Source organism: Clytia hemisphaerica, unplaced genomic scaffold (genome assembly GCF_902728285.1).
Source record: "Clytia hemisphaerica strain Z4C2 unplaced genomic scaffold, Clytia hemisphaerica genome assembly, whole genome shotgun sequence".
In the NCBI taxonomy this organism is placed as follows: Eukaryota; Metazoa; Cnidaria; class Hydrozoa; order Leptothecata; family Clytiidae; genus Clytia; species Clytia hemisphaerica.
Window position 1 is genome coordinate 941,656 of NW_027104356.1, and position 17,823 is coordinate 959,478.

General features: G+C 36.9%; 1 protein-coding gene across 1 annotated transcript in view; it reads left to right on the plus strand.

Moving 5' to 3' along the window:
- LOC136818233 (uncharacterized) overlaps window positions 1-16,723 on the plus strand; it is a 73,434-nt gene extending 56,711 nt beyond the window's left edge. Inside the window, 20 exon segments of the mRNA XM_067074602.1 lie at window positions 238-666; window positions 1,185-1,349; window positions 1,835-2,220; window positions 4,450-4,686; window positions 5,257-5,454; window positions 5,932-6,096; window positions 6,099-6,137; window positions 6,365-6,541; window positions 7,174-7,299; window positions 9,334-9,510; window positions 9,796-10,020; window positions 10,451-10,654; window positions 11,030-11,110; window positions 11,544-11,709; window positions 11,999-12,186; window positions 12,449-12,611; window positions 12,822-13,354; window positions 13,767-13,917; window positions 14,204-14,985; window positions 15,763-16,723. Of these exon segments, the coding sequence (XP_066930703.1) occupies window positions 238-666; window positions 1,185-1,349; window positions 1,835-2,220; window positions 4,450-4,686; window positions 5,257-5,454; window positions 5,932-6,096; window positions 6,099-6,137; window positions 6,365-6,541; window positions 7,174-7,299; window positions 9,334-9,510; window positions 9,796-10,020; window positions 10,451-10,654; window positions 11,030-11,110; window positions 11,544-11,709; window positions 11,999-12,186; window positions 12,449-12,611; window positions 12,822-13,354; window positions 13,767-13,917; window positions 14,204-14,985; window positions 15,763-16,383 (5,213 nt within the window). The 3' untranslated portion in view covers window positions 16,384-16,723.
- The last annotated feature ends 1,100 nt before the right edge of the window (window positions 16,724-17,823 follow it).

Here is a 17,823-nt window from a genome sequence, read left to right on the forward strand (position 1 = left end):
TAAAGAAGTTCTCTACTACCTTTCGACTTTGTTCCAGAATTGAATTGTTTGCGCATATTTTGACATAATTTTACTTGAGGCTTTTTTAACACAAAAATATTTCAAATGTCAGTGATTTTTATAGTTTTAAAGTAAAAAATGATTTAAAGTCGATTTTCTCAAAACAACAAAAATGGATTATTTTGATGCCATGATCTATCCTCTGTTCCAATATCAAACCATTTATAATGATTTTAGGCATCTACCCCATAAGCGTGCTGCGACCAAAATACAAGAACTTAGGTGCTCCTGTTCCGGTGATCCCCATACCCGGTGTTCACGATAATCCGGATGCACGCCCTGATGCGGAATCCTTGACATACGGAAGCATCGAACCATTCGCGTTGAGTGCAGGTACCAACAATAACGGACTTTTAGAACATTTCAACGTTCGAACATTGTACGATAAACTTGAAGATCAAACACTTCACATTTCATCACAATTGGCGCGTCATCAATCCGATTTGCGTGGATTTTACGACCGAATCAGTCAGCAAACTGAAGGCTTGAAAGACATGCTGGATAAACTAGATGTGTCCAAGTTGGCACAGGCTACTCAAATGGCAGCTATGCAGGGAAGTGGTGATGGAAAAGTTGGCCTTCATGACGAAAATGATGAACAGAGAGGTGAGCACAGATATCTTTTATAAAACACTAGATAGAGCTTCAACTACTGTGGCTTGAAAAAGACAATGTAGCTCTAGTGCTGTATATAAGATATCTGAGGAGGTGAGGGTTATAGTAGAATTGATGGTTCTAATTATTCTTTTCCCGAAAAAAAAACACCGACATATTCAACCCAGACATGCGATTATTATCTCTTTGAAGAATTTAAAAAAAATCATGACGATAGAAAAGGAAATGACGAAAGCTTTTTGCAGCCATGGATTTTCAGCGCAGAACCTACTGTCCAGTAATGGGATACTTTTACTAACTAACATTATTAACATTTTTTCAAACTAGGTGAAGTAATTATATAATAGAATGACATTTTATCGGTAAAAGTTTGACAACCGTCGCAAAGTGCGCATATCGTGCCTTTTTACATTACTTTTTGATACATTTCGGAAAATAGATTTAGATTATAATAAAGGTTAATAGAGACGATCTCTTCTACAATTGATCAATCAACATCTTCATCATAGACCAACAATCGAAGGCGGTGGACACAGGTAACATGAGTTACGCTTTGACAGGTGGCTCAGCTGCTCGAGAAGCAGAATTACAAAAGACATTACAATCTTTGTTGAGCAGATACAATGGTGCGTTGATGCCGAACTCGCAAATCATCCCTGGTACAATCAACACAGGTGAGTGAACCAATTTTATTTGCCATTGTTGTTATTTGGTAGAAAATCAGATTTTTAATACTGGTCTCCAAATGTTTTGTTTTGTCAGAAGTTGAATCTAAAAATATGGTCATTCGAATGACGTCGTTTGTTGGCATCTACGAAGTAGAATTTACATAATCTAGAAAAACTGGTATTCGAACATGCTTTTTTAACTTGAGAAGCCAAATAAAGTTTATGATAAATAATAAGCTTTAAAACCAGGGGGTCGGTACTAAAATCTAAGACACATATGAGTACTAAAAGGATTTTTGACGATTTTTGACCTACCACACCGATTTCTTGAAAAAGGTTTTCTTAAATTTCTTGAAGACCCCACCTAATTTGGGATTTTAGTACACATGGTACTAAAATGCTTTAAGCCACCACCACGTCACTAAAGGTCATGATGTCTGAAATTTTAGTACCGATCCCCCCTGTTAAAACATATGTTTTCTTACCAACAGGACAAGCTGCTAATTGGACCGGTCTTCCCAACCAGCAAACAGCGGAAATGGGTGGCGGAAAAGCCGGTGGTCCGGTTCCCATCTCAATGCAACAAAGCTCTTGGATGGGTGCCAATGCACAATCAGCGGAACTTGGAATGACCGGAACACTTCAACCAGGAATGTCTGGAACAGGAATTAACCCAATTTTCGGACAAGCAGGAATGGTCCCTACAGCACATGCTCAAGGTGGTGTTGCAATGGGCGGAGAACTGGGACCTGGTATCACGTACCAAGCTGGCGATTTTGGATCGGTGTTGCGTGTGATGAACGCTGAGAGAATGCAAATTGAAGGAGAGTTGAGAGAGACGGAAGACCAAGCTATGAAGGATCTCTCACAAAGACAGGTATGTTGGAATGGATTTTTGGACCTACCCCGGTGGGGCGGAGGTCCTATAAATTAACCCGTGTTCGTTAGTTAGTTCGTTCGTTAGTTACCAACTTTTCTCGAGATTGGCTCATTCAATTTTTCTGATTTTTTGCACAAAGGTGCATTACTATAAACCCTCGAATGTGACGGAGCCCGATTTTCGAAAAAAAAATTTTTCCGGCCGGTAGAACCGGAAATGTCCCGAAAAAAGCGGTTTTTTGAGATTTTCTCGAGATTTTATCATTAGTTTTTTGCGATTTTTTGCACATAGATGCACATTAGTACTGCCGAAAAGGTGTCGAAAACCGTTTGCCGAAAAAAAATTTTTTCCGGTCTGTAGAACCGGAAATGTGCCGGAAATCGTCGTTTTTTTCACATTTCCGTCACATTTTTTCAACTTATTTAATTGTTTCTTTACAGAAAAATGTTCTTTATGATGATGCCCAAAACTTAGCATTGTTTGATTTCCAAGAAAATCATCCTTTGAATCCGGAACTCCTTAAAAATCGCCGGAACAGGCGAAAACCGGCGTAAAAAAACGGTTTTCCTTCATTTTTTCAACTTATACTCGACAGATTTTCATGATTTTTTGCACAATGATGTAAAATGGCAATGCCCAAAAAAATGTGACAGAGCCCAATTTTCGAAAAAAAAAATTTTTCCGGCCGGTAGAACCGGAAATGTCCCGAAAAAAGCGGTTTTTTGAGATTTTCTCGAGATTTTATCATTAGTTTTTTGCGATTTTTTGCACATAGATGCACATTAGTACTGCCGAAAGGTGTCGAAAACCGTTTGCCGAAAAAAAATTTTCCGGTCTGTAGAACCGGAAATGTGCCGGAAATCGTCGTTTTTTCACATTTCCGTCACATTTTTTCAACTTATTTAATTGTTTCTTTACAGAAAAATGTTCTTTATGATGATGCCCAAAACTTAGCATCGTTTGATTTCCAAAAAAATCATCCTTTGAATCCGGAACTCCTTAAAATCGCCGGACGGAACAGCCGAAAACCGGCGTTTAAAACGGTTTTCCTTCATTTTTTCAACTTATACTCGACAGATTTTCATGATTTTTTGCACAATGATGTAAAATGGCAATGCCCAAAATGTGACAGAGCCCAATTTTCGAAAAAGAAATTTTTCCGGCCGCTAGAACCGGAAATGTCCCGAAAAAAGCGGTTTTTTGAGATTTTCTCAGTTTTAATTTTCTCTGAATGATTGATTAAAGTGTCGATATTATTTTTCTTTCACCGTTAAACATCGATGCGTTTCTTAATTGCTTTCTCCGTTCCAATAGATATATAAATCGAAATTTAAAATTATACATTACTTCCATTAAATTCTAATTATTCGTTTTATAAATAGGTAGGTCCATTAAAGTATTACTTGTTTTATGTGGAACTCTCCACAAGTCAATGTCAATGTATAACCCTGTGGAATTACAATTTTTTAAGCTTCCAGGACTTGACAGTAGAGCATGAGTTAAAGGTGCTTAAATGAGCTTAACTCCTGAATGATACCATTGATAGATTTGATAAATTCTTGGTTCCGCGCACTCTAAACGTTTTACATGAGTTCCTTGTTACAGATCATTTGATTTAGACCACGTTCACACACTGCTCTTTTGTGTCGCTGCGAAACGAAATGAAGCCATTCTATTGGTAGAATTCAATTTTACCGTCTTCACTTTTAACCAATAGAATGGCTTCATTTGTTTTCGGAGCGAAACGGGACCGTTACCACTCACCTTTATTATTTCTGGCCAAGCTATATCCGCCATCTTTAATCGAGATGAGTTTTTTTGGGACAAGCTGGAGTTTTTACAAGCTCATATTTGATTTGGTTGGTCGTTAAGATGTAATGAAAGAATCTTATTACTTTTTCTAAAGAACGCGTCATCTCTATCACTTCAAATGACCAATTAGTGAAGTATCTTGTAAAAACTCCAGCTCATCCCGTTTTTTTGTTACTGGTGCTCGCAAATAAGCCATTGTAGTGTTTGAAATCTTGCCTTAACGACAAACGGCACTACATCACTAGTGTGAAGGCAAAGTAGATCTAGCGCTCTTGGCGCGGGTACCACTTTCAAAAAAACTCCGATCAAAACATTTTGTTTGGCCGGGATTGAGGGTCTATATAAAGCTCAGTGACCGTTACCTGAAAACATATGGTCTTAATATAATATTCGACATCAAACTCTGAATTACAGGAAGCCCAACGAAGCGAACTGATGCGGAATATGGCCGGCAAACTGGCTGATCAACTGTCCGGAGAATTGACGGCACCAGAGATGCAAGCGGTGCTGGAGAAACACAACAACCAACTTGCTCAACTGGAGGAGAGTTTACTGAATGAGAAAGAAAAACAACGGAGGAGTCTGTTGGAGAAGTTGGGGGAGAATCGCAAAAAGAAATTGGAGGCTCTGCGGTGGAGACATGAACAGCTGGTAAGTTGTCCGGTATACCTTATCGGGGAAAAGTTCGTCACTTGCTGGTAGTTGGTAAACGCATTAAGGCCGGGGAAAATTTTCGTCGGGGAAAATATTCGTCACTTGTCCAAAATATCGTCACTTTTTCTCGACGAAGTTTTCCCCGATAAGGTATTGGGCTTTTCCAGAAAAAGAAAATTACCCCCACTGTTGAGGATACCCCCTGGATATCCACTCTTAAAAATATGCTCAACCCCCTGGATATCCTCTCTTATAAAGATGCTTACCCCTGGATATCCGCTCCCTTGTAGATATTTAACCCCCTGGATATCCACTTTTGAGCAAAAATCGTTAACCCCCTGGATATCCAATATCCTCAACAGGGAAGACACAGACTATTTCTGGAAAAGCCGATATTCATAATTTTGATTAAGATTGCAGCAGGGTCGTAAGTATGTAAATTTCTTCGAGCGGAGGTAAAAAAGTAGTCAATTTTCATACTATTTTCAAATTTATACTTTTTTGGATAAAATGTATTATAAAATGAATTATAACGATGAAAGCTATTGAAATATTTACTTTTTTCAGGCGATGGAGAACAACTTGAAATTGGCTGAAGTTGACAAAGTGGCTGATATCTCCACATCTCTGGCTGAAATGCAATCATCATTAGACCTGGTGTCACTGGAGGAGAGCAAGGAACAAGCCCTTGGAGAAAGCAAGATTGCGCAAGACGATGCCAAAGCCTATGGACACAACATGAGTGAAAGTTTCGGAAAACAAATCGTAAGTTAAAGCCAAATGGAACTTCTTTACATGACAAGTTTGAAAATAAGTTTGCTGGTAACGTTCAGCCGCTTATAATGGTCTAATTTTCCTTTCTTTACTATTTTGACCCTTGATTTGCTTGAAAATGAGCAATTTGAGGCTCAGCATTATTCTCAAATTGTTCTTATTTTTACAGAATTGTTTTTATTTTTACAGAATTGTTTTTATTTTTACAGAATTGTTTTTATTTTTACAGAATTGTTTTTTTATAAAAAGGGTACAGTTGACTCTTTCCCTAATTCACTTTTTTTTCAAAGAATTTTTTTTTAGAGCCTCAACTGTATTTATATTGATATTTGTTTCCACTTTTCATAAATATTGATTAAAGTTCGAACAACTGAACTTTCCACAAGAGTTATTTAACGTGGGCTGCTTTCTGTATCCCATAATACAAACTAGGGAGATAATAGACCGCTATCTTTGTTTCCCCTTTAGGACATGATGATGGAGAATGGTTCCTTATACGCTGAAGTAGCACAAGATTTGTTGAACAAGGAGCTTGAAAAGAACGAAGAAATGGAGCGAGAAATGGAACGCAAGAAAGCGGAACAGTTATCTTCTTTCCAAGAAAAGTTGAATAAGAGGAAAGAAGAACGATTGAGAGAAAGTTGAGAGAACAACAAGAGATCGAAAAAGCAAAGGTAAATTCGTTTGTTTGTTTGGGTTTCTTAGATTATGGCTGTATTTGAAAGACTTTTTTTTGTTCAGTAATTTTAGATTTTAAGCCTTCAAAACTTTCCTACTTTGATATTTTACAACAGTTAGAACAAACAACCTTCATTAATAATAATAAAAGTGCAGTAAATTACTTCTAACTGAAACGATTCGTCATTGTGAAAATTCATTCATCATCCTCTTAACTTTTCAGGCTATTCGCGATGGAAAAGATTTGCAAGATCTCGAAAAGAAACATGCCAAAGAAATTGACGTCATCGAAGCCATGTTCAATGCAGAGTCAGCAGAACAGAATGCTGAGATCAGCAAGAAAATGAATGAAGATTACAAAGATGGTATTCGACAAATGCATCGTGATCTCTTGGAGGAGGTTAGTGTTGTGTTCTATTCCCCATTCTTCCTTTTCCACTCAACAACCACAGAAATCTTATCTAAAACACTAGATAGAACGTCTTGAAGCAAAAACATGCGTCGTCTTTGCTAAAGTAAACAAAGTAGAAGCCTTGGTCTTCACTGTTGAATATTTCGATTGACTTATTCCAAGGGTTGTTAACAGAATTGTGATGTCTTTTCATTAAAGATAGCGTATAATTTTCTTTTTGCCAGGAACTTAGCAGCTCCATCTATTGTTTTTTAGAAGATATAGGTAACAACCCTCCTAAAGACATCAAAAGTTCTGGTTTTGTTTTATTTTTCTTACAATTCAGAAAATGTACAATACACGGTGTTAAAAGCTCCGCAAATAAGCATTTTGAAATGTATGGCTTATACGGAGAATGACTAGAAATGATAAACTTGTCCGATCTTTGACTGAACATACTCGTTCCTTATTAATCAAATTCTTAGCGAAACAAAACAACAAAATGACCTTCAAAAATTCAAAGTTAATGACTTACTACTTAACGAATCAAATTCTTAGCAAAAAAAAATCAAAATGACCCTCAAAATTCAACAATGACTTTCTTTGAAATGACTTTCTTTGAAATGACTTTTCTTTGACAGATGGTGGCTTCAAACAACGTGGACAATTCAGTTGTGGAGGAGATGATGGACCAACTGAGAAAAGACAACAATATCGCAGTCGACAATCTCGAACGAAAACGACAACAACAACTCAATGAACTCCAGGTAAGTCATTTTTGGACCTACCTAAGGTAGTCCTTTAAATTAACCCTTGTCCGTTCGTTCGTTCGTCCGTTCGTTCGTCCGTTCGTTCGTCTGTTGCCAGCTTTTCTCAGGATTGGCTCATTAGTTTTTTCTGATTTTTGGCACAATGATGCAAAATGGCAATGCCCAAAATGTGACGGAGCCCGATTTTGGGAAAAAAATTTTCTCCGGCCAAAAATGCCGGAAATATGCCGGAAAAACTGGTTTTTTGGCATTTTCTCGAGATTTTATCATTAGTTTTTTCTGATTTTTTGCTCAAAGATACGTATCAACAATGCCCAAAACATGGCCGAGTCAGATTTTTGAGAAAAAATTTTTTCCGGCTTAAAATGCCGGAAATATGCCGGAAGTCGCTGTTTTTGCAGATTTTCATTGGCCTTTTTCCTTATAATTGATTGTTTTTTCATTCAAAAGCATTATTAATAGCAATGCCCACCATCAAGCATGTTTTAATTTTTAATAAAATTGATTTTTGAAGCCGGAACTACTTAAAATCGCCAAATCGCCGGACGCCGGAACAACCTATTTTCGCCGGGGAAATACAGTATTTCTTGAATTTCTCGAGCTGTACTTTATATTTTTTTATGAAATTTTGCACATTGATGCAAAATGACAATACCTAAAATATGACGGAGCCTGATTTTCGAAAAACATTTTTTTCCGGCCGAAAATGCCGGAAATATGCCGGAAAAACCGTTTTTTTGGCAATTTCTCGAGATTTCATCATTAGTTTTTTCTGATTTTTTGCACATAGATGCGTAATAGCAATGCCCAAAACATGGCTGAGTTCGATTTTTGAGAAAAGTTCTATTCTTGCCGAAAATGCCAGAAATATACCGGAAATCACCGTTTTTGCAGATTTTCATTGGACTTTTTCCTATTATTTCTTTGTTTTTTCACGCAAAATTATTATTGATAACAATGCCAACCATCAAGCATGGTTCAATTGTCAATATACAATTGCCGGACTTTCTAAAAATCGCCGGAACAGCCGAATATCGCCGGAAAAACGATTTTTCTTGAATTTCTCGAGCTGTACTTTATATTTTTTCATGAAATTTTGCAGACTGATGAAAAATGGCAATACCTAAAATGTGACGGAGCCTGATTTTTGAAGTAAAACAATTTCGGCCAAAAATGCCGATAATATGCCGTCAAAACCGGTTTGTTGCCATTTTCTCGAGATTTCATTAATCGTTTTTCCCGATTTTTGCATGAAGATGTGTATCAGCAATGCCCTAAGTGTGGCCGATTCGGATTTTTGAGAATCTTGTCATGCCGGAAGTGTGCCGGAAATCGCCGTTTTTGCAGATTTGAATTGGGCTTTTTCCATATATTTCTTTGTTTTTTTCACTTAAAAAATTATTGATAACAATGGACACCATCAAGCATGATTCAATTGTCAACAAAACCTTTGCAAATTTGCAACCGGAACTTTCTATTTCTTTTTTCCCTAAACCCCTCCCCCCCCCCCATCAAATATCAATGATAAAATTTAATGCATTTTTGCTAACTGCTATATTTTCTAAATGATTGTTTTTCTCCTTATTGCTATCTAAGTTTCATCATCAGGTAGGTCCATTCAGCATATTGCTTGTTTTTGTTCGGTTGGTGTAGTATGCAATTCGCATTACTTGCAGCTAAGCTTAATAATGTGAATCTGACAATCAAGGAGTTGCCCTATCATTTGCTAGACCTATTCCCTATCAACAACCTAAAACTTGCCCTATCATTTGCTAGACCTATTCCCTATCAACAACCTAAAACTAGTTGGTATAATTTCGATATATTAAAGTTTATATGAATGAAGAAAATTCCTCAGTTATCTTAAGTAACCTAAGTTTGTTTACATTGCAAAAAGGTAATTTTAAGAGAATATTTAAGGAAAAGCAGTGGTAAGAATGCGTTAAAGTGAACCAATAATGCTCAAAGATTTTCATTATGTAATAAGAAGCATTTTTCCATGGAACTTCCCTTTACTTCGTCACCCTACAGAACAAATTAGCGGCCCGTCGACAACGCCGACAACAAGAAGCCAAGCGTAAGGGACAAGAGGAAGCTGCGCAGAAGATCTTGGAGGAACAAAGTCATCTTGCTATTAACAGTAAACCGACCACAGCCGAACATATTGTCATTCCCAATGTTGTGGCTGGTCAGTCACCTGAAGAACAGGTAGGATACGGTAGTCCTTTATACACTAGATAAGCACTTCCCACGGAAGTGTGTCCAGTTTTGAAGTCAAATAGTCTGCCATGTTGTTTTCTAATTTATCTTAGGATTTTCGAACATTCGAATTTCAAAATATGGCGCTGTTGACGACCAAAATTTTAAAACAAGATGGCGGACTAGTCAACTCTAGAACTGGACTTGATATGGAAGCTCGATCCTTTCAAGTAGTTATAGACCAGTGCTCTCATCTCTCGACTATTTTCCTAATGTACTTTCCCTTCTCTCAAGGCATTGAAACGCGAACAGGAACGCACGCTTGAAGAATTCCAAGAACGACAACAAGAAGAGATGGAGAGACTAGAAGACAAGCTAGCACGTGAAGCGAAAGATAACGAACACAAAGAAATACAAGACTTCGAAGCTTACAGAGAACGAACACTAAGAGAAGCTAAGAATCGTCAAGCGGCCGAATTATCCGCACGAAGTGACCTCTCGGCAGCTGAAACACAACAGGTAATTTTCCTTTAATGTCATTATTTGAACCTTGATTATTCTACCAGAGGGGATTTGTGGATACAGGAATTAAAAGATGAAAATTTAACACTTCACTGCTTTAAAGGGACATAAAAGTACTGACGAAATTTGTAAACAAACCGTATGCAGCGGGATACAAAATCAAAACAAATGTCACAGGTCAAAATAAAAAAAAACAAAACAAATATGGCTGATTTTGATTGTTCCAATTGTTTTACAAGTTTGTTTTGGACATGTGATTTCAATTGTTTTTATTTGATGACACATGGTTCGCGCAATGTCTACATTTTACTACTTTTATGTCCCTTTAAGTGTCATTAAAGAAAGTGTTTAAAAAACGGTGTTCGATATCAAGTATAGACTAAAGTTTTTTCTTCAAAAATTACATTTTCTTACTTTTCCACCATAGCTGTTAGCCTCGCATCAAGCACAACTGGAGAATCTGATGGAATCACTAGACGGTGATCGCATGAAACAACATCAAGCCTTGCAACAGAAACTAGCTGACAAACGACGCATGCGCCAAGAAGCTATGAAAACAAAACATGATAGCGAAATGGCGAAAGAATTATTGGAACAAAAGAAAGAATTGGCTGACGCTGAACGCAATGCGGTAAGTCTCCTGTGAACAAACTTATTGATAAATTGATCGTTCCAATGGAGAGAGTGACTTGGACATTTTTTACCCATTCCACATCTCCAAATTCACGTGATAAATTAGCCTTAGCAAAATTTGAGTAGATATATGGTCAGATTTTCTAAATTTTACACCCTGGAGAGCAATTTTTCTCATCTTTGATCATTTCGACCATTACAGTGCACTTTGCACGTACTGTAGGTCATTTACCTTGAGTGCCCCCTCCCCTGGGATCTTTTGGGTCTTCTGATTCTTCTTCTATGCAGGAATAAACCTAAAGTGATTCTTTTGTCATTCTTTGTTTGTTTTCGCTTTGAAGAGATAATGTATTTTATTGTTTTCACACTTTAGCTGAAAGAAGCAGAGCGAGAAGCCATGTTGGATGCTATTCGTGAAAATGGAGCTGAAGCTACTGAATATATCGTCAAAAAGGTAAACAATTAGCACTTAAGGTGATGGTATAGATTTTACCGCTTGGAATCTTAGAAATGAAGGACTGTTTGATAATTTTAACTAGATTCACCATTTTCTCTCATACTATAATTTTAGGAATTGAATACTAAAGTCAGTCATTTTGATTCAACAGGGCGTAAAAAGCCTTTCCTCTTTTTTTGTAGACTTTAAGACTCATAAAATACATTCTTCAACAAGAACCTCTTTAACTCTAACTTTTTCTCGTTCCTTCAGTTAAAAATGCCTTATAAACCAATCTCTATAACTCGAAATTTCCTTAACTCAAACAAATTTTTGTTTCCCGTGCGGGTTTGAGTTATTGAGACTCCGCTGTATTAGTTAACAGAGATTACAACTTTTTGAAATATATCCATTATATGTCACTTAACCTTTCACTCTACCTTTGCCATAGATTCTTGAACAACGTCAAGCGAAGGAGTTGGCAGACCTTGAGAAGATGTACGGTGAAGAACGCAAAGTTGTTTTGGATGGATTGCTCTCCGATCTCACCAATAAACACATCAACGAGAAAGACGAATTACGCGCCAAACAGGAACAACAAATCAAAGACCTGCAAAGTAAGGAAAATCAGTATGCTCTCACATAGAAATAAAAAAATCATTGCTGTAGAATGTTCAATACCATGAACCAGATCTGAGTCGATATCTAAGAATGTTTTGGAAAATCGAAAGGCATATATCCCGGCATATATAAATGGCATGGCCTTTTTAAATGGATTTAAAGTTGTTTATTATAATCTTGGTGCAGTTGTCGTTTGGTAACAGATGTTCATTGTTTGTTACCAGATTGTTTAGTACAAATCCTGTAACGCGTCGAATGTAACTATTTTTCACATCTTACCTTTAGACGAAGATCTTTCGCCTGATGAAATACAACAACGTCGAGGACAACTCTTTAATGAGCAACAACTCGAAATGAGTCAACTCGAACGTAAACAACTCGCTGAGAAGAAGGCTTTACAGAAAGACGCACTTTCAGATTGGGAGTTGAGATATGCTCAAGCTAAATTAGAGCTCAAAGAAAAGCACTACAAGGTAAAGCGAAAAGAGAAAGTTTGATCAGCAACAAAGCCCTTATTATATGAAGATTTGTATATCAAATTTACAAATAGGTTGCTCTTCAACAACAAAGCAATTTTGAACAATTTTTTTCCGGGTTAGCCTTCACAATTAGAACGCAAAAAGATTGCAATTCGAATAAAATTACAATTCTGTTTGAATGTAATTGTAAGATTTTGGTCACAAAATATTAAACAGAACGATTTGACTCACACGCATTTAACTCTCTCTTATATAGGAATATGCGGACTATCTAAGCGACTTATCACCAGAACAAGCGACAGATCACAACTCATCCATCAGACAAGCACAAGATGCTGCAAGAGAACTTGAAGAAGTACGAGAGAAATTGGAAGAACAAAAACATGAAAACGAGGCTCGTCTCAAGAAAGAAATGGAAGGTAATAATATAAGATGTCTTAACTTAGAAGTCTGAAATTAAGTTGCCAAGGCGGGATTGGCTAATAGTGCCGCTTGACCGGCAGTGATCTTCACATAGAAATATTTCAAGTCTTTTAAACGAAGGAAGTATCTTAATAATACTAAGAAACCTCGTTGAAAAGAAATTTTACTTCTTCATATTTTTAAACCTTTTCAATGTTATCTTTCAGCTTTCGAAGCAGCAGAGGCTGAACGTTTGCAACAAGAATTGACTGCACACGAGGCTGCGTTTGAAAGAGAGGCTGAGGACGAACGCAAGAAGAACGATAAAGCAATCTTAGCCTTGAACACGCGTAAAGAAGCTCTATTGAAAGAGAAGAAAACGAAAGCGAAACAAGAAATCAGTAAATTGATTCAACAAGGAGCTTCTAAAGAAGAACAAGATGCTTTATTGAAGGAACACAGTAAAGACTTGGCCAAACTGATGAATAAAATGGACGCTGATCGTATGCGAATGCAAAGCCAGTTGGAGAACAGGCTAAAAAAGAAACGTGACGAACGACGTCATTCTAAACTGAAAGAACTTGAACGGAAATCAGAAGAAGCGAAAGAGGACTTCAAAGAACAGTTGGATAGTGAGAAAGACAAGTTGAAGAGTGATGCTACCATGATCTTGAAGGAGACCATCAATGTGGATAATTTGGTGCAATCTTCCATGCCGGAACCGGATACACCTGCTGCTCCCGAACAACCTGTCGAAGAGGTATGTTTTTGTTTTGTTGGATTGTGTTCAATGTTTGACCTGTATAATCCATAGACTCTTTCTGATTACGAGAGTTTGAATTTAAATATGCTTCAAGCTGCATCTTTGTTGTGGATAAATCAACGATATCCAGAGTAACTATCTGCTACAATAGATCTTATCGGAGTTTTTGATTTCTCTAAAAAAGCGATGCATTGTGGGATTGTTTCGAGTGTATTACAATAGAAATCTTGTAAGAATTCCTCGATGGAACTCTATTGTAACACACTCGAAACAATCCCACAATGCATCGCTTTTTTAGAAAAACCAAAAACTCCGATAAGATCTATTTATCATTATTATAGTAATATTTTACATAGAGAACATTTCTTCCATTTTCCTGATCCAAACCAAATATTTTTCCATTCCACAGATGCCAGCATCTTTCTTGATGACAGCGCCAATGTCCGACAATGAGCTGGTCAATTTATTAATGCAATCACCACTCTATCAAAAACTGCAAAACATACGGGACCGAATGAACGGAGTGGAGCCCAAAACATCTAAAGACCAAAAAGAAGAAGGTAATATAACGAACTTTGGTGTTTTTCCCTGTTTTGAGTTTTGAGTTTGAGGATTAGTCTCGCTCTTCTTTTCCCTTACACATAATGTACTAAATTTCTGTTTTAAGCATATAGTAACAGGTATACCTAACATGCTATCTGTGTAAGAAGACCCTGCAATCACATCATGTTTAATCACCTAACCTTCATTATATTTGTTCATAACATAACTCTTGTACTAAAGTGAATTCCAGTTTACTAAGTAGCAAGGCTAATTTTTCACGATTGTATTCCCTTTCCCTTACAGATTCATACATCGATGAGAGGGATGACACTTTATTCAGTAGTGATGAGAAACTGTCCCCAGTCGATCTGGATGAACTGAATGCTCGTGAATTTGTCATTTACAAATTCTCGTGTTTCATTCGTGACCTCCTAGGAGTACATTGCTTCCACAAGCCTGTACATATCCTACTTGCAGATAAACTACCGCCTAACTCCACACTGTCACATAATGCGTACAGGAACTCATTTTACTATGACCCGAACAACCGGTTGCTATACTTACGCCGTGATCGTTTGGAGAACGTTGGAGAATTCATCCTGGTTTTGGTCCATACTTTATGCCACACCCATGTTGATGATATGCGCAGTGACTCTGATCCTAAATTCGTCAAGGAGTTCTACAAAGCATTAAGTGTGGTCTGTTCGGACCTCTTCTTATCGCGATACCGGCGTTCGAATGCCATGAACGAGGCCTTCGTCAATTTCACGGACGACCAAAATATGTCGGTACAGGATGCCGGTAAACGAGTTTTGGAAACGGTGTTTGGTGATACGCACGACGAAATGGAACGATCGAATGTTGTGAACGATCTACTAGACACCAAACTTGTTCGCAATAAACAGAACACAAGTCAAAAGTTCGATCGTGACGTCATGTTTAAACGGTTGAGAAAATACACAGATTTCATCGTCAGTAATAAATTACGTAATTTCTTGGGTGACGTTGAGGAAAAACTTACGGATACGAAAAACCAGGGAAGTGAAAGTCAAGTCGATCAAAGATTGAAAGAGTTGAAATTCCAGGTATGGATTGATAATCACTCTTTTCTTATCTTGCTTTCCCTCTGTACAGAGTGTCTACGGGACCTTGAAAACCTTGAAAGCCTTGAAATTGGATTAAGCAACCTTGAAAACCTTAAAAATGCATGATTGTGACAGTATAGTTGTCTTGTTTAGGCTTGAGTCATCACTAAAGTTTTCGTCTATGCTAAAGCTCTAAGAATGTTCTTGCTCGCTTCGGTCGCAATCATTGTTTCTAGCCCAAATACTGGTGGTGACCTCTCTTGTACATTGTCAACACAGTCATATCCCAGTAGCGTAGACAGGAGGAGCGCAAAATTTGTGTAGGAGAGCAGATTTTTATGACACTATAATTATCTATTCATAATAGAAAAACATAGTTACTGTGCCATAAAAATCTGCTCTCCTACACAAATTTTTCACCCCTCCTGTCTACGCTACTGAATCCTACTATTTATTATCAATTCGAGTTCTGAAAAATCTTGAAAATACCCAATAAATGGTCCAAAAAACCTTGGAAAAAAAACACTAAAATTTCGCCAAAAAAACCTTGAAAACCTTGAAAATAGCGACAAAAGTTCCGTAGGCACCCTGTCTGTAACTTTTGTTGCATTCGAACGTTTTTATGAAAAGATTTTGAAAAGGTGAGAAATTGTTAATTATTCTTTCACCAATTGTCTAGCCAATTCCTTTACAAAATAGTATGGTCATTTTTAACTTTTTTTCTGATTCAATCAATACATCAATTTGTTTTTCACCCCATGTCATTTTTGTTTTTAGGTCAAAGACCAGCGTCCTGTATCCCGGTACGTGCCCAGCAATAATCGTGAAATGTCGCGTGAGATCGCCAAACAAAACACGCGTAATCTAGCGCTTGCTCGATCACCGCTCGCTCTCTCGTTCGTTCCACCGCGACCCACAACTTCACGTCCGAAAACTGGACAGCGTCCGATGACGAGTGGTATTATTGAAAATCAAGAAAAAGACTTTTATGAGACCTTCTTAGAAGCACAAGTCGATGAACTTAAGGATAAAATTGATGAATTAGACTTAGAGTTCACAACATTGACACGTCAATCATTAGAACTTTCTACGCAAGTCAAAAATTTGGAGAGTGAAGTTGCAGGTTATGTGGACGCTGTACGGAATAGTTCAACTCCGTCCGAAATGGAAAGAATGTCCGAAATTGTTCGCTCGTCCAACGATAAATTATCTTCCGCGCGCTCACAATTCACTCAAGCTATGATCGCCAAATCTGAAAGATTAAAACGATTGGAAGCTTACCGCAAAGAACTTGAAGAACGAGAAAATTTGTTGAGTCAGCATCAGAAAATGCCGGCAGCCGATCGTGAAGAAAGAGCAGACCGAAAATTAAAGTCAGCAATGGCTAAAACAAAATAAACTTTTCTTAGAGGAATCTTTAATTTATTTTTTAATTATTTTGTAAAAATTTTTAAATAAAAAGGGAGAAAGACTTATTATTGACAATGAAAAACACTTAATTTATTTTGTAAATTTTTTTAACAATATCTTGATATGCACAATTATATGTAATTTTTAGTCACGTGGTGTACATAGTTCTTAAAATGTCGGACCAACAAATTATGGTCCATTATACTTTTCTTATTTTTGTAATATTTGTGGGTTTTATGATATAGTGTGTGTAATGTTTTGTTTATACAATGGTAATTGCAAAAAATATCAAATTTTTGTAATGAATAATAAATCAATCTTTTGGAAATTCCATACGGCGTTACGTATCTCGTGATCAATTTTTAACAGTCCTTCAAATGTCCTTATTATGTAATATCTGTGATCAGGCTAAATTCGGTGCCAATATTTGTAGTAATCTTCTGAGAAAGTAATTTTCGTTTATTGCGGAATTTCTCGCGTGGTCTTTGATTGCTTCTTCCATAATTTTCCCAGCTATTTTTTCAGCATCGTCAACAAACTTTTTATTTTCCATCACTTTGTCGACCAGAGCCAATGTCATATAGCTCAGCACTTCGTTGATGTGTTTAGCATCTTTAAATTCCTCCGGTAGCCCATCCAAGAATCCGCCTTCGATTTGTAACTTCATCCGCATCCCCGTTTCTTCTTCTTTCACTTTCTGACTCTTTTTATTTTTATTTTCGCTTTCTTTGGTTTCCATGGTAACCATTTTATCTCCTCCTTTCTGTTCGTCATCGTCTTCCCCTTCATAGTATAACTTTCCAAGTATTTTATCAGCACTATTATATCTTTTGATGTGATTGATTTTACTCTCCTTATATTTGAGCATCTTTGGTACAAATGTTTCCAGTTTGCCAAGTAGATTCTTAGCGCTACTCCATTGGGCTCTATACTTCTTGCTCTTTTTTATCATTTCTTTTGTGATTCCAGTCTCCATGCTGCCTTCTTTGACTTCTGGGATCTTTTCCATTTCCAATTCATAAGGTTCCTAAATGGGGTTTTAGAAGAATGATGATTTTATGCAAATTGAAACAAACCAGCCGAGGCTTAGGGCTCTGACCATAGTGAATTTTTCATAATTGTCGGATAAAAAATGTGTTTTTCTGACTGATGTAACCAACAAAACTATGGCATGCCATACTTTTTCTGTTAGGCAAACTATTGATGAATCTGAAAATTCAAAAATTGCATTGAAAAAAATTGATGAAGAAGAAAATGAAGACAAATATTTTAACTTAGAGGACCTTATTTTCGGCGAAGAAAAAACATGTTGAAAACATTTTTGCGCCTAAAACCTTAATAATAAAACCTTATTTGTCTCAAAATCTTGAAAATAGTGGCTTTTGACCAATTTTTTATCCCAATTTTTCGTAGAAAAAGAGTCATAAC